Source organism: Equus quagga, chromosome 7 (genome assembly GCF_021613505.1).
Source record: "Equus quagga isolate Etosha38 chromosome 7, UCLA_HA_Equagga_1.0, whole genome shotgun sequence".
Taxonomy (NCBI): Eukaryota; Metazoa; Chordata; class Mammalia; order Perissodactyla; family Equidae; genus Equus; species Equus quagga.
In genome coordinates, this window is record NC_060273.1 from 79102196 (window position 1) to 79124480 (window position 22285).

Below are 22285 nucleotides of genomic sequence, written 5' to 3' on the forward strand. Positions count from 1 at the left end.
TCTTAGTTGCAGGCCCCTCTATTTGTGGGATGTGGGACGCTGCCTCAACGTGGCTTGACAAGTGGTGCCATGTCCGCACCCAGGATCCAAACCCTGGGCCGCTGCAGCGGAGCGCGCGAACTTAACCACTCGGCCAAGGAGCCGGCCCCTCACATATATTTTCTTACTTTAGCCTCCTCACAACTCTGTGAAGTCGACATGTTATCCCTGTTTTTATGAATGAAAACTTTGGCCTAGAGAGGATGAATGGTTGACCTGGGTCACACAATTGGTAGTGGCAGAGCTAGATAGTAGGCTGATTATTGAGTAGAAGATGTGATGTCATCCCATTTCTCAGGTGATTCTAGCCAAATTGGTAAAGCAGAATCTTTCCCAAGGATGCCCCTGTCCCCCTGACTTTGTGACCCTGTATCCTTTCTATGGCAGTCGTGCATCCACTCAGGATACCTTCCCCCAAGTCTTTAGGAAGGAAGACCCTCTGTACACCAATTCTGTATACAAAACAAGAGGTCCCTCAAAGGCAAGCAGCCCTTCCCACCAGTGACAAGGAAGAGGTAAGTTGTTGCCTGTGCTACATGGTTCTGAGCCTTCATGCAAAAGCGAGTGGCCAGGATTGAGCTGTCTTGATTATCGTGAATCTGAACCTGGAAGGATCAGTAGGTGACTATAGTCTACACTCTATATTTTCTTCAGGATGGAAGAAAAGTTCCTTTTGGAAGGAGAGTCTACATTAAAAGTGATTTCCAAAGCAGAGTGTCTCCTTTGAGATGCATAGCTGTGATTTTGGCAGACACATCTAGCATGGTTCAACATGTGGGCATTCCATAGGGTCAGGAGATGGGTCCAGAGGCAAAGAGTGGAGCTTTGGTGGCTGTAGGGAACAACTGCTTAGCTGTGGGGAGTGGGGGAAGCTCCAGAGATAGCCAGATTTTGCTTCCCATGTAAGTCTATCCTCCTGGTTTGGGGGGGCTTCCTTGATCCCCTCTGAGTGACTAAGGGCATTTACACTGTAAAATGTGCCTGTGAGCCAAGCAGGCTTATGGAAAGTTTTCTTATACACAAAAAATCAAAGCTCTCCTCTTCCCAAACCCAACCTCTGCTAGAAAATGGGCCATAATTAAACTGACTTGACAGCTTAAAAGATGCTGCTCTAGAAGCCTATGAATAGTGTAGTCATACACTTTATGGATTTCATGGCAGAGACGAGTTATCTGTGATGACACTAAATAGAGGCAATGCTAACTACATTAAATGTCAGGTCTATTGTCTGTGTTTATAGCACTGATGGTACTGTTTTATTTATTAGCTAATAGACTACAACATTCACATCGGGTTTTCCTCAAGGGATTGGTATTTGCTTTTGGTTGAAGGATAGTTTAATCTATTTGGTACAGTCCAGAATATTGTTAAACTATAATTTCCTGGGTTATATTTTAGATGGGTTGTCTGCATGTTGGTAACATAAGCGTTTTCCTCTTGCCTACATTCTTTGGCAGGCTTCCTGATCATATATAAACTTTAGGTAAGGCGTATTCTTGCTGTCAGAACTTGGCGTGCAGCTCTAGACTGTATCTGAGCATTAATGCAGGTTGGAGACGTGTGATAGGAGTGGGGTTAAAAAATAGGGCTTGAGGCTCAAGCAGAAACGGAAGCTCGCGTCCATTAGAAGCAAAGTGCTCTCTGCACTGCACGATCAGCAGTGAGGAGGGGAAGATGAAAATCCTTTTCACCACAAAGGACACTGCGGCTTGAAGGAATCTGTGTCCCCACATTAGCAACCCTGGGGTCCACCTGCTCAAACCAGAAAACTTGTGAACTTCCTTGATCAGCTCCAGGCCTCACAGCTTGGGAGAAGTGACCAGTAAGAAGATGTCATTGCTATGCTTTCTGTTGGAAACTATTAGAAATTACACTGAACTCCAAATTCCACTGGAATGTGGAATCCAGCAGCCTGGCCAAACTATGTGTTATTCTCGTTTTCATCCTCATACTCAGGACTGGCTTTGTGAGGAGGTACTGTTGGGATTCCAGAAGCTTCCTGTTACAACTGGCCACACATGCAAGTTCATTGTCTCTGCATGCAATTTTCCTCACAGGAGCTAGCACTTAATTAGTATTTATTTTGGATTCATTTAAGACGTAAGCTTAGAATCCTAATATATTTATTTTTGGAAGGGGCCAAGTTACTAGACATCTTATTTTTTGAGCCTGCCTTCTTGATACCTCGTGCAGTGACCACCAAGTAACTATATGCCCATGTGTTAGATACTGATTACATCATTTGCATCACACTCAGTATTTGGAATTAAAGATGTGAATCTTCTGTGACCAGAGCCAGGTTTGACACAAATGGAATCAACTCCTCATGGAATAAGAATCCTGAAAATCTGGTCACCTGATCCACTGCATCTGGATTGAGTGTATTTTAACCGAGAAGGAAATTAAACAATTTTATATAAAAAGAATGGCTTTATATTTTTCCTTTGTTCTTTTACCTTTGCTCATGGCACCCTTGGGCACTGCATATTGCCCAACTCCCTTGGAGCCACTTAGGACTAGAGAAGCTGTTGACCTCTGCGCCAGCCTTCCCTCATCCATCAGTGGAATTATTGGTGTTTAGAACAATAGATAGCACTGGTGGCATCACTACTTCCATATTTGTTGTCTATCAAATAACAGCAGCTGCAGCATATCACAGCTAATGCACAGATCAAATCTACTTAGCATCTGAAAATCAGGTGTTATCCCAAGTTCCTTGCTGTCTTTGTTCCTAATGGCTCATATTTAGGAAAGTCTTAGTTTAAAAATATAGTACATGGGCATAATAATACCCTTCATTTGAAGAAAGATTGAGATGAGATTCAATTCAGGAAAGATGGAGAACTTACTATGTGCCAGGTGGGCTGAGCTTTTGGGATGAAGGTCAGGGGACAAGTGAGACCCAGTCCAAGGTTCCTGGAGCTCACAGCTAATAGGGAGGCTAATTTTAGATAATGTTTCCCAGGAGGATGAATGTCAAAGGGGGCGACCAAGGGAACCTTGGGAATCTATAACAAAGGGATTAATCCAGTATGAAGTATCAGTGAAAGCAATCCTGAGAAAGAGAGAATTGAAACATAACCACCCTTCATACAGAGTGCAGGGATTTTTAATGGAGATGGAAGCAACGCTGTGAGTGCTCCCGTTTCTGTGAGTAGCACCACCATCCATCCAAGCACAAAAGTCAGAAACCCAGGGAACTTTGTGTGGTAGACTTAATTTGGTGTCCTCCGATGGACTACACCTAATATTCATGCCCTTGTGTAGTCCCCTTTCTGATCTGGGCTGGCCCTTGATCTTTAACCAATAGAATGTGGCAAAACTAGCAGCTCCCATTTTTGCACTTCTGGGAGGACAGCTGCCATGGTAGTCCAAGCACCCTGAGACCACTAAGCTAACCACATGGAGAACCAAACAACTGAGCTGGCAGCAAGAACGGAGAACTCAGACAATCCAAGCCAAGATGTTTGTGCCACCCCAGCTGATGGTCAGAGCAGAAGTGAGCAATGAGCTGCTCCCCCAACCCCCAGCCCTATTCAAACTGCAGAATCGTCAGCAAATAAAATGGTTCCTGTTTTAAGCCATTACATTTTGTGGTAGTTTGTTTGCAGCAGTAAACAACCAAAGCACCTTGACTCCCTTTTTCTCATATCCCCTCCACCATTAAGTCCTATCAGTTTTACCTCCAGACTATCCTAAATCCATCTACTCTTCATCTCCTCTGACACCATCTGACTCCCAAATTACCATCCACTTTCTCTGATAAAAACTACTGCAGAAGCCTCCTAAGTGTAAGTAGTCTCTGCATCTCTTCAGGGCCCCCTCCAATTTGTAACCTTTGCTGCAACTAGAGAGATCTTTTTCAAAGCATAAATTATATCATGTCACCCTCTTTTTTTTTTTTTTTAAAGATTGGCACCTGAGCTAACATCTGTTGCCAATCTTCTTTTTTTTCCTTCTTCTCCTCAAAGCCCCCCAGTACATAGTTGTAGATTCTAGTTGTAGATCCTTCTGGCTCTGCTATGTGGGATGCCGCCTCAGCATGGCTTGATGAGTGGTGCTAGATTGGCACCCAGGATCCAAACCAGTGAAACCCTGGGCCACTGAAGCTGAGCGTGGGAACTTAACCACTCGGCCATGGGGTCGGCCCTTCATGTCACCCTCTTGCTTAAAATATTTCAGTGGCTTTCTTTTGCCCCCAGAATAAAAATCATCAAAGTCTTTAGCATGGCCTAATGCTTAGCAAGACTCTACCAGATTTCTGGCATCTACCCTGTCTTGCCCTGTACATCTTTTTCTTTTTTTTTTTTACATTTTTGTTTGTTTTTTGGGGTTTTTTTGGTTTGGGTTTTGTTTTTGTTTTTTTTTTTTTTTTGAGGAAGATAAGCCCTGAGCTAACTGCTGCCAACCCTCCTGTTTTTGCTGAGGAAGACTGGCCCTGAGCTAACATCCGTGCCCATCTTCCTCTACTTTATATGTGGGCTGCCACAGCATGGCTTGCCAAGTGGTGCCATGTCTGCACCCAGGATCTGAACCGGTGAACCCCAGGCCACCAAAGTGGAACATGTGCACTTAACCGCTACGCCACCAGGGCGGCCCCTATACATCTTTTTCTTTTCTGCCATACTAGCCTTTTAATTGCTAGACTCTGCTAACCCCTTTTGCCCTAGGGACTTTGTGTATACTGTTCCCTCTTTCTGGAACCCTTTCCCACTCATCTGCCCCTGCCCTCTTTGCTAAGTGCCTCCTGGTTACCTTAATAGGTTTCAGCTCAGACATCACTTCCTCACAGAAGCCTTCCCTGACACCCCAGACGGGGTTAAATCTCCCTTTATTCTCATCCCACTTTTTCCTAGCACCTGTCATAACTATAATGCTATTTATTTTAATAGTAACTTAATTTGGGATTTATTTGAGTGTTTATTTGATTATTGTCTGTCTCCCCTACTAGACTGAGTTCCAGTCTGGTTTTATCTGAGCCGAACCTCAAGGGGAATGACATGTCATCTGTCAGGACTTCCTCTGGAAGTGCAGCCCAAATTCGTTGAAACTACTCCCATCAAAAGGTGGGATGTGTCCCCTCGCCTTGAATCTGGACTCTGGCTCCTTGACAAATGGAGTACAGCAGCAATGACAATATGCCAGCTTTTAGGCCTAGGTCTTAAGAAACTGGCATCTTCCATTTCCCATCACTTTGGATGCTTTCTTTTGAACCCAATCACCATGCTATGCCAAAGCCCAAGGAGCCCATGGAGAGGAACAAGACCCTTGATCCTCAGCCTCAGATGAGCTCCCAGCTGACACCGCCAACTTGCCAGTTATGTGAGTGAGCCATCTTGGAAGTGAAATTTCTAGTCTCCCCTTCCAGCCCATTCCTCAGCCGTCCCAGCTGATACTTCGTGGAGCAGGGATGAGCTTTCACTATTGAACCCTGCCTATAGTGAAGATTCCTGAGCAAAAATGATTTTTTTTAAGCTGTAAATTTTGGATCGTTTGTTATACAGCAATAGATAACCACAATATCAACCAGGATGACACCCCTGAGCAGAAAAGCAGCCCTCCTGGGGCAGAATCACAGAGCTGTTGGTGATGTCATGTCATTCTGAGCCTCAATGGGCCCTGGCTGGCCAGGAGCCCATACTGTTTGTTGACATATAGAGTGGGAGTCTGCGGCAGTCCTCAACCAGAGTCACCATCCCTCATGTTCATGCTGGTGTGCAGGGTACAAACCTGGATCCAGGGTTCTCTCTTGCTCATAACCTCCCATCCCCAGGGAACTGGCTACCAGAGCCCACTGCACTCCAGGGTTTTGCCCTAAATGTGGAGGGAATCCTGTTCCAGCTGGTGGAGGTGAACTTTGAGTGGCAAGGGATATATAATTATATATATGAGATCAAGCCCCACCTCATGAAAGAACCTTGAGAAAGACAAAGTTCAAGGGGAAGATTCAGGGATCACTGCCCCAGAGGAATGTGTACCTTTGTCCAGGGTGATTCAGGTGAACATTCACATTTGATAAGACAAAGTTCCCAGAAGGCTTTGTGCTGAGGCACACAACCTACACAACACCCTCCAGGCCCACGCTATCCAAGAGAGTAGCCACTAGCCACATACAGCTATTTAAATTTAAATTTTAACTAATTAAAAATTTAAAAAATTTAAAAAGCAATTCCTCAGTCACAGCCATATTTCAAGTGCGGAATAGCCACATGTGGCTAGTAGCTGCCGTATTAGACAGTGCAGATGTGGAACATTTCTGTCACGGAAGTTCTATTTGACTGTACTGCTCTAGGTCCTTTAAAATTAGTCAACAGAAATGGGCTTGCCCTCAACGGCTTGAGAACAGACACAAGAAACAAGGAAAGACAAAACAAGGGCTACCACCGGGAGACTCACAGGAATAGCCATGTTTGTCAGCTCACAACATCCATCCCTAGGGGAGCTTTGGGGAGCAGTCTAAGTGGCTTACCTGTACTTTCAGCTTCCCTTCCCTGTCACTGATAAAACTTTTTTCAAATTCCTTCTTAATATAGTCATTTCCTGCTTGGGAGTATCAAATATCATAACTTTAGGATCTGTGTGTTCAGCATAGATGCGGCACAGCATCATGGTTAAGAACATGGACTCTGGAATCCAAGTGCCCACATCAAAACCCTGTTGCAAGGCTTACTGGTTTGGGTGACCTTGGGCAAGTTATTCATTCTCATAGAACCCGCATTTCCTCATCGGTAAAATGGGGATATCAGAACCTACTTCCCAAGATTATTATGAGGATCATATGAAATAATACTAACAAGGCATAACGGTGCCACAAAAGAGTGAATACTCGATAAATATTACCTCTGATTTTCCCCAAGTTTAATCTTACTTGAGTTTCAGAAAAAGCTCTCGATGGGGATTTGGTGAAGATGTGTGACCACCTTACCCTACCCTACCTCCGTTTTAGAAGTCTCCTTCACGCCCCATTTCAGTTCCCCTAATGTCCTCAGGTTCTGCAGGGCCCTTCCCAGCACCTTGACGTGGCGGCACATGGCTCCAGTATGGATGCTCAGAGCCTGGTACCAGAGTATGAGGACTCTTTTCTTGGGTGAGGCCACTTCCTTTTCTATTCTTGAGCTGCCCTTCATTGCTCGGCTCAGGTTCCCTCAGTACTAAGTGTGTCTCTAGGAGGAAGAGAGATCACAGGAAGCTGGATTCTCATACTCTGGGGGAAATTTAGAGATTAGGGTGGGAGAAAGAGGAATGTGAAGCTAAAGATGCAGAGGTTGCTTCACGGTCTTGCAGTTTAACAGGCCCTGGGAGAAGGCTGAGCAGCTGGTGTCTGAGTGTTGCTTGTTTCCTAGACCTTACAAAAAGTATAAGCCAGGCCCTGCCTGCTTTGCAGGACTGCGTGAGAAACACAAGATAAAACAGATGTGCAAATTTCCTATAAACCTAAATACCTAAGGGTTATCAGTTTCCCCTGACCCGGGCGGCTCCTTTAAGAGGCGGGCCCCATCCCAGCTAACAGAGGAAGTACCCGCCCCCGGTTGCCAGGGTGCTCTGTGGCGTCGCATTCTGATTGGTGGGCGTTGGCTGTGCGGCACCCAGCGGCAGCCATTTCCAACGAGCTGGCGGGGGCGGAAAGATGGCGACGCCCGTCGGGTGGTCGCAGGGGGCGTCAGGGTCGGTGTGTCTCGCCTTCGATCAACTGCGGGACGTGATTGAGTCTCAGGAGGAACTGATCCACCAGCTGAGGAACGTGGTACGCAGCCAGAAGAGCTGGGGGAGAGGCCAGACTGGACGCCGCAATGGCGGGGGCGGGGCCAGACCCTGTCCAGATGCCAGGGGCGTGCCGAGAGCTCGTTCCCAATGGCGTCACCAGGAGGAGGCGGGGCCCAGATCTGTCCTGGCTGGTAGAGGTGGAGCCAAAAAGGGTCAGGGTCTTCATGAATATTTTCCAGAGAATTTCACTCAAAATCAAGCTGGTCTCTACTCTTTGCCTCATAGTGCAGGGCCCAGTAGATACGTTCCCGTCTATTCACTGAGCCTCAGTTTCCCCATTCCAAACTGGAGATGATTTCACTCACTTCCCAAGGCCCTCGTGTGCAGGCTGAGAATCTATAATATCTATTATAGACATCCCCTCCCCAGTGTCTAACGCAGTGCCATGCTGAGTGCAGTAAGCACAGGTTTGCCCTTGCACATGTGAACTTAAGGGCTTCCAACCCCGTTGTGTTCCTTTGCTTTTGCCTTTTCAATCAAACCCCAGTTCCTGGGTGCAAAACCTTGGAGCCACAGATTCCCTGGACAGTCATGGTAAAATCCTGGTCACCTGGAGTTCATGATTTTTCTATTTTTGTCTTCTATCTTGATAAGAAGGTCGGGAGATATCTCCATCTCTGAAATAAAATTGACTTCACATCTGTTTCTCATTCTAATGGCTGTATGCAGCTCTAGGCACTGAATTACATTCAGTTCCCTGAAGGTACCAAGTCTTTCTCTTGGCAGCTGGCCTTTGCATGTGTGTTCTCACTGTCTGGAATATGTTTCTCTTCCACCGCTCTTCTTCTGGCCCACCCCTGTTTAGCAGTCAGATCTCAGGTCTGACATCCCCTTCTTCGGAAGCACTTCTGACACTTCCCCAGGCCAGGTCAGGGGCCTCCTCTGGACACCACAGTCCTTTGTGCTTCTCCATCATAGTACACACCACGTTAGAAGTGCTGGCCAGGGCTATCTCCTCCATGAGCCTGTTTGCTCCTTGAGGGCAGGATGTAGAGCTGAGCCTCTGTGAATCTTGTGGAACTTCTCCCTTCCCAGGGCCTGAGTCTCATCCTAGGTGCCCTGGGCATCATCCCATTATCTGTTCTTGGTCCTGGTCCCTACAGGGCACCCCTCCTGCCCCAACCCCAAGCCCTCCCTGAGCCAGGCTCTGTTGCAGATGGTTCTCCAGGACGAAAATTTTGTCAGTAAAGAAGAGTTCCAGGCAGTGGAGAAGAAGCTGGTGGTAAGTTATGGCCTCTGCAGGCTCCTAATTTTCCCCCATTTCCCAGGATGCCTGTTATTGGGCAGAGTCATTGAGTATTGGCCTCTGAGAGCCTCCAGCCCCAGTAGTGAGGACAGAATCTTCCTGTATGGCTTCTATGTGCCCCTGAGAGAAAGGGGGCTGGTTAAGGGAGCCTACGTAATCCAGGGTGGCTTGGGGTAAGGAGGTCACAATGCTGCCCCTGCAGGAAGAGAAAGCTGCCCATGCGAAGACCAAGCTCCTCCTGGTCAAGGAAGAGGAGAAGTTGCAGTTTGCCCTCGGAGAGGTAGAAGTGCTGTCTAAACAGCTGGAGAAAGAGAAGTTGGCCTTTGAAAAGGCGTGAGTGGGCATTGGTAGAGGTGGGGAAGGGGTGGGGGTCCTGTCTGCCTGTCAGCCTTCCCATCCTTTCTTATCTTCTCCACCCAGACTCTCCACTGTCAAGAGCAGAGCCCTGCAGGAATCCAGCAAGAAGGACCAGCTCATCACCAAGTGCAATGGTAGGCGGGAGGCCCGCGCTCCCCACCATGCTTACATGCATGGGCTTTTCCCTAACAGCCCGGTGCCCGTGTCCAGGGCAGGGTTTCACCCCAACTTCTGTCCCCGGCTGAGGATACAGGCAGGCCCAGGCGGGCCACACCTTCGCAAAGGCCTTCAGGGACCAGGCAGGCCACGGAAATGAGGGAAGCGGTTGGTGTACAATATTCTTCACGGCCATAAAGGAACGGGCTCGCTCCCATTTTTCTTGAAACGTACAACCTTCTTAGTCCACCTTTTGTTTTCCCACTTTTGATGGGTATTAGAAATAGTGTACTTTACTCATAACTGTTACAAGAGGAACAACAGGGCAAGCAAAGTCCTATTTGGGAGCTGACCCTTAGTCTCAGGGTTGGGGACCAATAGGGAGGGGTGGGAACTGGGGTAATGTGGAGAGCCATGCCCCCTCTCAAGGGCTTAGCACCTCTGCTGTGGGATTGGGGGCCCGGTATTGTCAGATCTTTAAAAAAGAAACTGGAAGCCAGGTTTTAATGGAAGCTTTTCTGACTTTTTAGTGTTGGCAACTGATTTAGAAATTTTAAACATATTGTATGGACCAAGAAAAAAATGTCTGTGGGCCATTAGTTTTCAGCTCTGCTGTATGCAGATGCCTGTAGCTACTTGTTGGCTCAGTTGGTACTGTGAGTTGTGGGGCACTTTCAGTCAGCCACCCAGTGTCCCTAGACCTCAGGAACCCCTTTCATCTTCCCAGAATGCTAAATTCCCCTTACCTAGTTTAAGAAGTGGATATGAATTCCATATGCAACATACGCTTCCTGCACTGCAGCAGATTTTGAGTAGGCCAGAGACCAGAGTCCAAGCCCAAAAGAGGTTCAAGGTCTCTCCTGATGGGTCCCCACCTGAAGCCTTGGGCATCCCTACCCACCAATCGAGTCCTCTCCCTCCCTTGGTGAGTACTCTCACTGGTAAGATGCTAGCCCACCTGGCCAGATCAAGGTGGGTGGACAGGCCTCATGGTTGTTTGATCAAGGGCTCCCATTAGGGCCTCCTGGGCCCCAGCAGGCAGTCAGTGCCTCCATACCCAAGGCCACTGGACCCCAGTCCTTCCTTCCTCCTTGGGCATCCCCCTACTTCCCTAAAAGGAACCTGGGGTTCTTTCCTGTTGGTGCTAGAGACATCCTTCCTTTAGGGCATTTCCTAGAGATCAGCCAAGGCCACAGGGCTCTGTGTCTGCTTGTGGAAGGTGTGTGTGAGTCATGGGGACAGAGCCTGGCTGCCTCCCCCCAGAATATCCTGAACCCCTCCAGTGGGGTACAAGCACTCCCCTGAGCAAATCTGGTGACCTGAGCCTCCCCCTGGCTCATGTCCCCCGAACCTCCCTTTGTGTGTTTCAGTTTGCTGTTGCACTTACATAGTTCCTTTCGCCTCTCAGAGGGATTTTCTAACCATTCTTTCATTGGGTGCCATTTATTTATTTTAAATTTTTCTCTCATTTATTTATTTATTTAATTTTTTTATGATTATATTTTTTGTGAGGAAGATTCACCCTGAGCTAACATCCCTTGCCAGTCCTCCTCTATTTTGTATGTGGGATGCTTCCACAGCATGGCTGATGAGTGGAGTACGTCCACACCTGGGATCTGAACCTGCGAACCCAGGCCACCAGAGCGGAGCACACGGAACTTTAACTACTTGGCCATGAGGCCGGCCCCCTGTCTCATTTATTTTTAAAGATTCACACAAATTTCTGATGCCTTTTCCCAAAAGAACTTCACAAGCAATCAGTCCAGATTAGCTGGATGACCTGGGGAAGGAGGTTCAGTCAGCCTGGTCCTCTGACCCAGTGAGCTCAGCTCTTCATTCTCTTCCTTCAGCCGTGTCTCTGTTTCTTTCCTCTTTTCCATGCTGTACCTTAACTTTTTACCATCTCTTCTGAAACATGCTTCACTATTTCTGCATTTTCAGAGCTTGTGTTCTAGTTAATCTTTGTCCCATCTTTAAAGGCAGTAGAATTTTCTTCCTGTGAGGATCAGAATTTTCCAGGGCTTCCTGGGGGACAGTTATGTAAATAAAGCCCCCCCAGATCCCTACAGCTTCATTGGATTTTGACTCAAGACACAAAAATTATCCTTGCATCTAATGAGCACTTAATTTGGGGGTAAGGGTTGCCACCATCTCCCTGGGTCCTCCCACCAGCTGTGGAATAGGGGCTGTCTCTGTTTCCATCTTACAGAGGAGGAAATGGGTCTGAAAAAGGAGGCAACTTGCCCAAAGTGATAATACTGTCTCATCAATATTAACTTTATTGAAATGTCGCCTTGTTCTGTTCTCTGATCAGTTCCTGCGTCTTAACTCTCCTTTTAGGAGCTGCCTCCTTGAAGGCCAGGACCCTGTCTTCTCCCCTGCAGCCCTAGCACAGGGCTGGGCATCCAGCTGGCCTTCAGTAGGTCTGGGTGGATTGAGATAACTGAACTAGGTGATGTTTCTAAGTCCTAACCCCCCAGGGACCTCCTGTTCATTCATTCTGCACATAAATTTATTGTGCACCTACTGTGTGCCAGAGACTGTTTTAGGCCTTAGGGTTAAAGCAATGAAGAAAACAAAAATCCTTGTCCTTGTGGACCTTGCATCCTAGTAGGGAAGAAGCAAAATGAGTAAAATATATGGTATGTTAGATACAAGTGCTAAGAAGAAAAATAAAGCAGGAAAAAAGGATAGAACTATTGGGAAGGATTGTAATTTTAGACTAGGAAGGTTCTTGCCAAGGAGGTGACATCTGTAAAGATCTGCAGTTGAGGGCAGGAGCTGTTCATCCTCCTGCTTTTGGGCGAGGCTGTCCTCATGTGAGTCACCTGGTCCAGAATAGAATTGTGAAGTCACTAACACAGTCATCAGACATTGTGCCCCCACCACCAACCTGTCAAGACTCCATAATAAACTCATTCTTACTAAAGTATTAGCAACTACTCATGGAGAACCCCTGGGTAGGGGGAGCCAGGTTCTGAAAAGACTCATGAGAGAATGCTTTATCTCAGGAAGGAGCCCGTGGGATGGGAACCACTCCTCCTCCCTGCCTCTCTCCCCCACAGAAATTGAGTCTCACATTATAAAGCAAGAAGATATACTTAATGGCAAAGAGAATGAGATTAAGGAGTTGCAGCAAGTTATCAGCCAGCAGAAACAGATCTTCAGGTGAGGGGTCTGGGCCAGGCTGGGGGTTGTTGATGGAAGCAGGAAGCCAGACCTCTGGCCCCTACCCTGCGCTGTCCCCAGCCCACGCCCAGCCAGCTCCGTTGCAGGAATCACATGTCTGACTTCCGGATCCAGAAGCAGCAGGAGAACTACATGACCCAGGTGTTGGACCAGAAGCATAAGAAAACCTCGGGGACACGTCAGGCCCGGAGCCAGCGGCGTCCCAGGGAAAAATAAAATGGTCGTCGCCTTCCTGTTCTCTGGCTGTAATGCCCGACCTCTGCCTTCTCTGCTGTCGGGGTCCCCATCCCAAACCTTCCTATCATGTGGGTCCCCCCACAACCCAGGCCTCATGAGTGGCCTGGCCCTCAGGGAAGAGGCAGAAGGTACTCTCCTTCCTTCCTGCCTGCCTCCTGAGCCTCCATGACCTAAGCGAGAATCAAGTTATCAGGGACTGGGTGGGGAACAGGCCTTGGACCACCACCTTCTAGGCCACTCTTAGGCTCAGAAGAGGATACTGCTCAAGCCCTCAGCCCCTGCTACTTCCCTTTCTCCCTTGGGTAGTCGTGGGGCTATGGGGTTGTAGCCTAGGGCAGGACTACATTGTTGTCTAGTAGGCAGTGTCCCTTTTTACTCTCTGTATTTAATCCCTCCCTGTATAAACAGCCCTGGTTACCCCAGTAACACCTCACCCCACTCCCAGTGTCTTGATAAATTTAACTCTCCCAACTTGGCTATAGAGCAGGAAGAGGTGTGTGTGTGTGTGTGTGTGTGTGTGTGTGTGTGTGTGAAGCCCTGAGCAGACTTCAAAGACAGTGGGTTCCAGGACCACAATGAATTTGGAAAATCACATAACAGGAATGTTATACCTGTGAATCACATTTGTACCTTCTTACATTTCCCCCAAACACAAGTTTATCAGGCTTCACAAATGGGAGGAAGGGAAAAGGACAACACTATTTTTAAGGTAGGAAAACAGTCTATGAAGGGACTATGACTTGCATGCAGGGCTGGATGTGATGGACAGGCTTGATCCTCTCAGAAGCCATCACTGATGGCTAGGTGATCGTGGGGACACACCCAGGCAGGGGCCCCACTCAGAGAAGGCTGAGTCAGATTTGTCGAGTCTAGTCTTTCCTGGGTCAGCATGAGGATGAATGCAGGAGGGGCCAGTGCTCTTGCTCCAAGGCCAGCTGGTCCCTGAGTCATAGCAGGACCTTGAAGCCAGAAGTTTAAGGGCAAGTGGTGCCCATTGTCATTGTCCCAGGACAGTGACAGGTGGTGGCTGCTTCCCCACCAGCGCTTGTTCCCAGGGCAAGTCCTGAGGTTGTGGGGCCTAGAGTGAGAGCCTGTGAGTGCCTGGGGGAGCACAGGGCTATTCCTGCCTCAGAGCTTTAAAGAGGGGACCACAGCTACCCTAAAGATTCCTAAGAGACCCCACATCAGTTTCCATGGCTTGTTCTAGTTGCCAAGGCAGCCTGTAAAAGCTAGAGCTGTCCTCTCCAGCTCCTTCCGATAGGTTCCCACTAAAGGCAATGGGTCCAGCCAGGGATAGCACCTTCCTGAGGCCCCAGTACAAATTTTGGAGTCGGGGAGCCCTCCAAGCAATGCTCATCTATCAAAGATTATGGGGTGACAGGTCAAGGAAGGTGGTGGGTGCACCCTTCTGAGCTCTAGCTGGGAGAGGTGATGAGAGGTCCCGAGAGGAGGGTGCACAGTGATGATGGGAAGATGCTGGGGGCCAGGGGGAAGATGAAATTGCTAGTAAGACCTGAGTTGCCTGGCCTTCAGGTCTGGCCCCTGGCTCACACTCTGATCCACCTGCCATAGTGCTTGACCTCAGGCAGGTCCCCACTCAACCTCAGTTTCCTCACCTGTGATGAGTGGAGTTGGGCCTAGTTCTGGTTCCAAGCTGGAGGCCTGCCTTCCCCTCACCTTTCTGTCAGCCAAAGCCTGAAGCGCCACCCCAGGCACTCCAGCCGGCGCCAGAGGAGAAGGGGGTGGGAGGGTAAGGCCCAGGGCCCAGGTTCCTCTGGCTGCCGACGCCGCTGGCTCGGGAGTGGATGCGGCCACTTTAAGGCGGGGTGACCCCCACGGCATCCGCGGGCGGGGCGGGGACAGTGCGGGCGTCCGCAGCAGCAGCGGAGGCGAGTGCGAGGGAGGGAGTGCGCCGCGTCCGGCCCCACCATGCTGACCGCGCTCGCCCCGCCAGCCCTGCCGGGGCTCCCAGGGCGGCTGCCTGCTGCCCCTGCGCGGCGCCAGGACTCCTCCGGCTCGTCAGGCTCCTACTACACGGCTCCGGGTTCTCCAGAGCCCCCAGACGTTGGGCCGGACGCGGAGGGCCGGGCGAATTGGCCCGGAGTGGCCCCTGCGCTGGGGGCGGGCGCGCAGCCTCGCCTGTCCGTCAGCGCCCAGAATAGCCGCCAGCAGCTCGGGCCCGGCTCGGATTTCCCGCGAGGCCCGCGCTCGGGCCCGCGGCCGCCCCAGCCCCAGCTGCGCATGCTGCCGTCGGGGGAGATGGAAGTCATCTTCGGCGCCGGGCCCCTGTTCAGCCGCTCCGACACAGCGGATAGCGAGGTGGAACAGCTCACGGCGCGGGCCTTCGGCAGCCTCTCTCTGCCTGGGGCCGCGTCTCCCACCCCCGCCGCACCTCAGCCCCAGGCCCCCGACAGTGGCTCCCGCTGGGCCACCTACCTGGAGCTGCGGCCGAGTCCTGCCACCCCAGCGCAGTTCGAGTGTGTGGAGGTGGCGCTGGAGGAGCGTGCCGCTCCCGCCAGGCCCCGGACGGTGCCCAAGCGTCAGATCGAGCTGCGCCCCCGGCCCCGGAGTCCCCCGAGGGAGGCCGACGCGCCGCGCCCCCGACTGCTTCTGCGCACCGGCTCCCTGGACGAGTCTCTGGGCCGCCTGCAGGCCGCCGCGGGCCTCGTGCAGACGGTGCTGGCCAGAAAACTGAGCCCCACCACTACCGCTGCCCCGAACAGCGCCACCTTCAGACCCACGGGACGGCCAGAGCCTGCGACCCAAGAAACGGCCCGCAGTACTCGAGTGGCCCCGGAGGAGGCCAAGTCTCGGCCACCTCGCGTGCATTATAGTTCAACCTCCGCCAGGACCCCACGGCCGTGGCCCAGCCTCCGCGAGCGTGCAATTCGGCGCGACAAGCCGGCGCCCGGGACAGAGCCGCTGGGTCCGGTTAGTTCCAGCATCTTCCTGCAGTCAGGGGAGAAGACCCAGGAGGCGCACAACCAAGAACCTAAGACTCAGTTCCCGCGAGTGACTCTGGATCGAACCGTCCTGAGGGCAGAGAGCCCGCCTTTAGAGTCTAGGACCCCCTGGGAGGTTCCAAGTAAGGCTGTGAGGCCGAGGAGCCCGTCCCCGCTGTGGCAGGCTCCAAATGGGACCGTGCAGGGTCCTCACTGTCCGTCTCCCCAGAACCTGTCCCCGTGGAATCGGGCTATTCGGAGGGCGAATAGCCCTTCGTTCCCCAAGGCATCCTCCGCATGGGAAAATCAGGATCCTGCCGTCAAGGAAACTGTCAGCAGAAGGAGCCCTTCTCCTCCGACCCCTTCCCAGTGGACTCAGGATGTTGACAGGGCAAGAAGCCCATCCCCCGAAGCTCCTTCCCAGTGGGAGGTTCCGCATCCGGCAGTCAAGGCTACCGTAGAGGGGAGTAGGAGCCCATCCCCGCCGGCTTTGTCCTCATGGGAGGCTCCAGACCGCCCTATTGGGACGTGGAGCCCGTCGCCCCAAGAGACCTGGGATCCCACGGTGCAGGGCTCATCGGTAGTATCTACGCGGGAAACTGTGAATGGCTTAGCCCAGGAGGAACTGGCGCCGCCCACGCCTTCCGCACCCGGGACTCTAGAGCTCACGGAGGCGCAGAGTCCGTCCACGCGGGAGATGCCGGCTATTGCCATCCGCGGCAGTCAGCCATCACCACAGGTGGCTGCACCCGAGCTGCCTCTCAGTTGTCTCATGGGGACCATGGATGCCAATGCGCGCCGGGAAGCCTTGGGCCCTGGAGACGCGGCCTCGGGACGGCCGCGCGTGGCCATTCCGCGGCCCCGCGACGTGCGCAAGATGGTGAAGACCACATACGCGCCAAGCTTCCCGGCAGGAACCCCAGGCTCAGGGCTGCCTGCGCCTCCTGCGGACCCCCGCGGGGAGGAGGGCAGTGCGTCCAAGACGCAAGAGCTCCGGGAGCTGGGGTCCCCCGCCCCAGCACACTACACTTCCGTTTTGCTCAAGGACTTTCTGCCGGTCGTGTCGCACCCCTATGAGCCCCCAGAGCTGTCCCCCGACACAGTCTCCCGGGACGCTTCGCAGCCCAACGGAGTTCTGCGGCGGAGAGCAGAGAACAGCACGGCGAAACCCTTCGCGCGCACTGAGATCCGCCTACCTGGTGCCCTGGCCTTGGGCCGCCGGCCGGAGGGAACCCGGGGAGTCCTGGTCCGCGGTCCTGGTGGAGAGAACCGGGAGGCTGAGGCCCAGCGCCTCGTTCCGGACGGCGAGGGTCGGACCAGCCCTCTGGGCAGCGCTCGCCTCTCACCCCAGCAGTCGCCCATAGGGCCAGCAGGGGCCCCACCTCCCCGACCACCCCGCCCCAGCTCCCCGCAGGCGCACCCTACCTCGAGCCCTGGGATAGCACCCAAACTGGAGACAACCCCTTCGGCCCCCGAGCCCGCGACTGCGGTCCAGTCGCCCCTCCCGCGGGAGCCCCAGGCGTCGGCGGGCAGAACTGCCCCGCCCCAGGCCCGCGCTGCCTCCGCGCCTCCGATGGACAGGTACTCGGAAGGCCCCTCCCACAGGGCGCGCAGGCTGCCTGGAGCCGCGCGCCCGGGGAAGGTCCTGGTGGACCCCGAGAGCGGCCGCTACTACTTTGTGGAGGCGCCGCGGCAGCCTCGACTGCGGCTGCTCTTTGACCCCGAAAGCGGGCAGTACGTGGAGGTCCTGCTGCCGCCCTCGCCCCAGGGGCCACCACGCAGAGTCTACACCCCGCTGGCCCTGGGCCCCAATCTCTACCCGCCCGCCTATGGGCCTATCCCTGGCCTCTCACTGCCTCCATCCCCGGGCCCGCCGGCCTTCAGCGGCCCCCAGCTACCCTGGGCCTCTGAGGCAAGCCCCCTGGAAGGGATGTACTACCTGCCAGTGAGTGGGACCCCCAGCCCCGCGCCTCCTCTGCTCCTCTGTGCTCCACCCTCCAGCTTCGGTCCTGCTCAGCCCGGCAAGGGCTCCTTGTTCCCTGGGTGAGGCCCCAGGGCCTGACCCCCATGGTGTTGGGGCCTGTTGACACCCTTGGAGTTTCTGGCATCCTGTCCCCTGCCCTCCTCTCCTTCTATCACCTCTTTCTTTTACCCATCCCATGCCATCTTCAGCCCAGAAGTTACCTTCAGACAATGTATCTGAGACACCCGGGGCTGATGGAGCTGGAGCTCAGGAAGTGGCTGCCTACTTCCTCTCCCAACAAAATTGTGTACCCCTTTCCCAAGCATTCCCAGAGTGCTGTGTTTGTGTGTGTGTGTAAAAGTGAGGAGTCCCAGGACATGTCCCCAGGAGCCAACCTGAAGGGATATTGGGGTTCTGGAGGGGCAGCAGGAAATGGGAGCAGCAAGGGACAGGACTGTCCCCAGAGGTAGTGAGCAGTCTGTCCCTCCCTGAAGGTGGGCCCAGCGATGTGCAGGCTAGTGAGCACTGGTGAGATGGAAGGAGAAGGACTCTGGCTATCAAATCTGTTATTCTTTGGAAGAAGATCTGAGCCTTGGCCTGGGAGGCTCTGGGGAAAGTAGCTAGTGTAGCCCCCAGGCCAGGCTAGGTCTGAGAAAGGGATCTGTGGGGACAGCAGGTGGAGACGGAGCAGGAAAGTAATATGTGAGGGGCTATGGAGGGTGGGCCTGGGATCTGGAGTGGGGATAATGGGAGTTGGGGGTGGGGAGGGGGCTGTAGCCTCGAGCTGGGAGCCCCATCTGTCATTCTCTCCTCAACCTCAGCCTCTGACTTGGCTCCTCTAAGCCCTCAGAGCTGAGCTGGCTCATCCTGAGGCCAGAAGTGAGGGCTTCAGCCATTCTCACCCAGGGTAGGGGGCAGATGAAGTGAATCATCAGGAAGGATTCACAAGCAGGGAGGATGGTTGAGCTGTTGCCCCAGAGGAGCCTCTTGACCCCTCTGCGTGGGGTGAGGGTGGGTTAGGGCTGGCAGTAGAAGGGATGCCCTTTGTAGGGCAGGCCAGAGAGACCTGGAGCCTTTAGCTGCTTCTACTCCCCCAGTAACAGATGTGGCAACCGTGCCCAGAGAGGGGCTGTCTCTTCAGGTTGGTCTCAGCATACAAAGGGATGGGACCCAGAGCCTGTGTTCCAATTGCCTGGAGATTCTAGGAGCCGCTGAGGAGAGCAGAGGGAGATGCGTGGGGTGGGAGGTGCTCTGTGTGGGGGTCTGTGTGTAGTCCTGAGCTTGAAGCGGCTGGGACTTGCTGGACTGGTATGTGATGGGATGAGTTTGGGGGAGAACAGTTCCCATTAGAAGCAGTGTTAGGGATGGAGATCGATGCCTTCCTTAAGTTCCAGGCCTCTGAAGGGCCTGGGTCCCTTGGAGTCCCTGCCCCCTTGCCTTGACTGGAAGTTGACTGGGAGAACTGTGAGTCAGAATAACCCAGATGTCTTGTTGTGGCCGGAGATGCTGGTTCTGATGGCTTGGAGGGCCCCGGGCCACTCCTGGGCCCCTTACCTCATCCTGGTGTTCAATAAATCACTGACCCAATGAGCCATGATGGCTGGAACAACTGGTGTAAGGTGTCTGATTTCCTGCCATGGCCCCTTGATACTCCCTACAATGCCCTTCCATGCCTGGGTATGGGCCTGGGTGGAGAGGATCCTAGGGCACAGGGAAGGAGACCATGTGTGTCTTTTAAACACTGTGGGGTCCCTACCTTAGGCTGGGAGGGAGCCTAAGCAGGCAGGGAGTTTTAGGCTGGCAACCATGCCTATGGCCTCATTCCTCCTGGTGGCTGAGTGGCCAGTGGGCTTTGGGGTCAATGGGGCTTGGGTTCCAGTCTCAGCATGGCCCCTCTAATTGTGTGACCTTGGCTTTGTCACTTCTCTCTGAGCCTTCGTGTCCTCAAGGGTAGAATAAAGGTAACAGTGACCAACCACCTCCTTCCCCAAGCTACTCAGCATAGTGCTCACCATGTGGCCAGATCCCAGGACGTGGGAGGTATCAGCCCCCAGGTGTCCTTGCCCAGGCCCAGCCCCTCTCCTTGCCTGGTTGTTTCCTATCTGTGAAATGGAGCTGAGTTGGCTGGAGCCGGGTCCACTAGAGGAGGTGCGCACATGGTGTCTCCAGGGCCCTGGGGGAAGGGAGAGAATGGGAGAGGTGAGGTGTCGGTTCCCCATTGGTCTGGGCTAGTTCTTCCGGGGCAGCCCCCACTGCACACACGCACATGCACACCTGCGCCCCAACCACAGCCCATACTCACTGAGCCGGCTCCACGGACCATGAGGCTGTTACTGCCACTGCTGCTGCTGCTGCTGCGGGCCTGGGCTGTCCCAGGGGACCTTGGGGAGAGGGCCCCACTCTCAGCCACTGCCCCACAGCTCGATGAGGAGGAGAAGTACTCAGCTCACATGCCTGTTCACCTGCGCTGTGATGCCTGCATGGTGGTGGCCTACCAGGTGAGTCCCTCCCCCAGCAGTTCCTCTGCCCCTGCCCAGGCCCCTCCTCAAGCCAGACCTCTCCATCTACCTCAGATCCCACCACTGGACTTCCATCCTCAAATCCCTATCCCCAGGCATTGAACTAGACTCAGCCTTCCATGATATTGCCATCTTCACCTCATCTGAACCTCCATGCCTCAGTTTACCCATTTGTCTGCCCAACAGAGAGCAGAGAGTCTGAGACACCCCCCAGTACCTTGAGACCCCAGGGAGTCACCAGCTTGTCCTCTCAGACTGTTCCCTTTCCAGGCATATCCTCAGGTCTGGACTCTTCCCAGATCATGACTGGGGAGCATTGGTGTATGTGTGCTGTGTGCATGTATGTTGAGTGCGTGAATGTGTGACTATGTGTGTGTCTGAGTTCACACACAAACCTCCAAGCATGCCTGAGGACCTCTGTGTGGGGAGGGAGGCCTATCAGCACACGTGTCATTAAAGACTGGGCTGGGTTTCTCCTTCTTGTGGTTTAAAATAGCATGTGCTGATGGGCAGGTGTGCCCTAGGGGAGAGGCCCCAGTACCAAGGCCTAACCTTCCACCTCAGCATTTCCCACCCACCCACCTCATCCCAGGAAAGTGGATTCTGCCTCAGCTTGCCCAGTCCCAGCTTTCGGCACCTAGGGGTGGGCCATGAAGTCAGCCTCCCAGGTGCTTCCTGCTCAAAAGCCTCCCTTGCCACCTCATTCACCCCCAGAGACCCAGGCTCCTGTCCTCCCCTCCCCCTTACTGAGGAGTCTTGAAGCCCTGGCTCTCAGCCCCTCTTTGTTCCAGATGTGGCAACATCTGGCAAAGGCGGAGGCCAAGCTTCACACCCCGGACTCCAGGGGGCAGCAGGTGCTGAGCGAGTTGGTATACACAGACGTCCTGGACCGGAGCTGCTCCCAGACCTGGAAGGAGTGAGTTGAAAATCTAGCCCTATCTTCCTCCTCCAGGGGCAGTGCTGGTGGGTGGAGGGTCTCACTCTCCCACTCACACTGCACACACACTCCACTAGGGCTCTGGACCAAGGTAGGGGACTCTCTGGGACAAAGTCTGAGCTCTGGAGCTGGAAGCAAGTGGGAGGGTAGGTGGCCAGGGGACAAGGTCACTGTGTGACCTTGGACTGGGAGCTTCCGCTCTCTGGTCCTCAGTTTTACATCAAGGAGGATCAGAATCTGGGCACTGAACTCAGCAAATGCCCAGTGTTCCCAGCTTCATGTGGAGATGGGTCCCTCACTGGCCAGGCTCCCACTAATGCTATATCTGCCCCTTCCCCACTGCCTCTAGCTACGGGGTACAAGAAGTGAACCAGGTGAAACGTCTCACGGGCCCAGGGCTAAGCAAGGGGCCAGAGCCAGGCATCAGTGTGATGATCACAGGGGGCCCCTGGCCCACCAGGTAATGACAGGAGGACGGGGTGGGATGGAGCCCTTGGAGCCTTGGTCTGCCCCACTGTGGGCTGGGCAGAGTCTGAGGCTGCTGCTGGACTCCCCTAGGCTCTCCGTGACATGTTTTCACTACCTGGGGGAGTTTGGAGAAGACCAGATCTATGAAGCCCACCGACAAGGCAGAGCGGCTCTGGAGGTGTTGCTGTGTGGAGGCCCCCGGGGGGCATGCTCAAAGGAGGCACCAGGCACAAGGACAGAGCTCTAGTCCAGCTCCTTCTTCCTCGACCTGCTCAGCCCCTGAAGAGAGCTGGGGCTTCCTCTGGATCTACCCCATGTCTTTCTGCAGGCTACCACTCTCCCTCCCTCCACCAGCTTCAGGGCACTGAGGCCTGGGCGGGGGCCAAGGCCTTCCCCTCTGGACTCAAATAAAACCCAGTGACCTGGATTCGTTCTCTCTGCAAAAGGTGCTTGGGCAGCTGGGAGGAC

The 22285-nt window shown here is 53.2% G+C and overlaps 3 protein-coding genes and 1 long non-coding RNA gene across 4 annotated transcripts; all 4 read left to right on the forward strand.

The window, feature by feature from the left end:
• The first annotated feature begins 71 nt into the window (after window positions 1-71).
• LOC124242193 (uncharacterized) lies at window positions 72-2462 on the forward strand. The gene is made up of 2 exons (XR_006889390.1): window positions 72-554; window positions 1497-2462. It is a non-coding gene; the product is annotated as an uncharacterized LOC124242193 (long non-coding RNA).
• A 5176-nt stretch (window positions 2463-7638) lies between these two features.
• Window positions 7639-12995, forward strand: SPATA24 (spermatogenesis associated 24). Its single transcript, XM_046668237.1, has 6 exons — window positions 7639-7783; window positions 8960-9025; window positions 9252-9382; window positions 9470-9540; window positions 12628-12730; window positions 12838-12995. Exons 1-6 carry the CDS (start codon window positions 7667-7669, stop codon window positions 12965-12967), a joined length of 618 nt encoding a protein of 205 aa, XP_046524193.1. The 5' UTR covers window positions 7639-7666; the 3' UTR covers window positions 12968-12995.
• A 133-nt stretch (window positions 12996-13128) lies between these two features.
• Window positions 13129-19499, forward strand: PROB1 (proline rich basic protein 1). The gene has a single exon (XM_046668236.1). The coding sequence runs from the start codon at window positions 14918-14920 to the stop codon at window positions 17975-17977; it is 3060 nt and encodes a 1019-aa protein (XP_046524192.1). The 5' UTR covers window positions 13129-14917; the 3' UTR covers window positions 17978-19499.
• A 240-nt stretch (window positions 19500-19739) lies between these two features.
• Window positions 19740-22244, forward strand: MZB1 (marginal zone B and B1 cell specific protein). Its single transcript, XM_046666792.1, has 4 exons — window positions 19740-20391; window positions 21204-21328; window positions 21699-21809; window positions 21908-22244. The coding sequence occupies exons 1-4, from the start codon at window positions 20050-20052 to the stop codon at window positions 22062-22064; spliced, it is 735 nt and encodes a 244-aa protein (XP_046522748.1). The 5' UTR covers window positions 19740-20049; the 3' UTR covers window positions 22065-22244.
• Window positions 22245-22285: the final 41 nt, after the last annotated feature.

Coding starts and splice junctions, on each gene's coding strand:
- PROB1 (XM_046668236.1), top strand. CDS start 14,918: ATGCTGACCGCGCTCGCCCCGCCAGCCCTGCCGGGGCTCCCAGGGCGG.
- MZB1 (XM_046666792.1), top strand. CDS start 20,050: ATGGTGTCTCCAGGGCCCTGGGGGAAGGGAGAGAATGGGAGAGGTGAG. Junction 20,392..21,203: donor GCATGGTGGTGGCCTACCAG/GTGAGTCCCTCC, acceptor TCTTTGTTCCAG/ATGTGGCAACATCTGGCAAA. Junction 21,810..21,907: donor GGGGGCCCCTGGCCCACCAG/GTAATGACAGGA, acceptor GGACTCCCCTAG/GCTCTCCGTGACATGTTTTC.
- SPATA24 (XM_046668237.1), top strand. CDS start 7,667: ATGGCGACGCCCGTCGGGTGGTCGCAGGGGGCGTCAGGGTCGGTGTGT. Junction 9,026..9,251: donor CAGTGGAGAAGAAGCTGGTG/GTAAGTTATGGC, acceptor CTGCCCCTGCAG/GAAGAGAAAGCTGCCCATGC. Junction 9,541..12,627: donor GCTCATCACCAAGTGCAATG/GTAGGCGGGAGG, acceptor TCTCCCCCACAG/AAATTGAGTCTCACATTATA.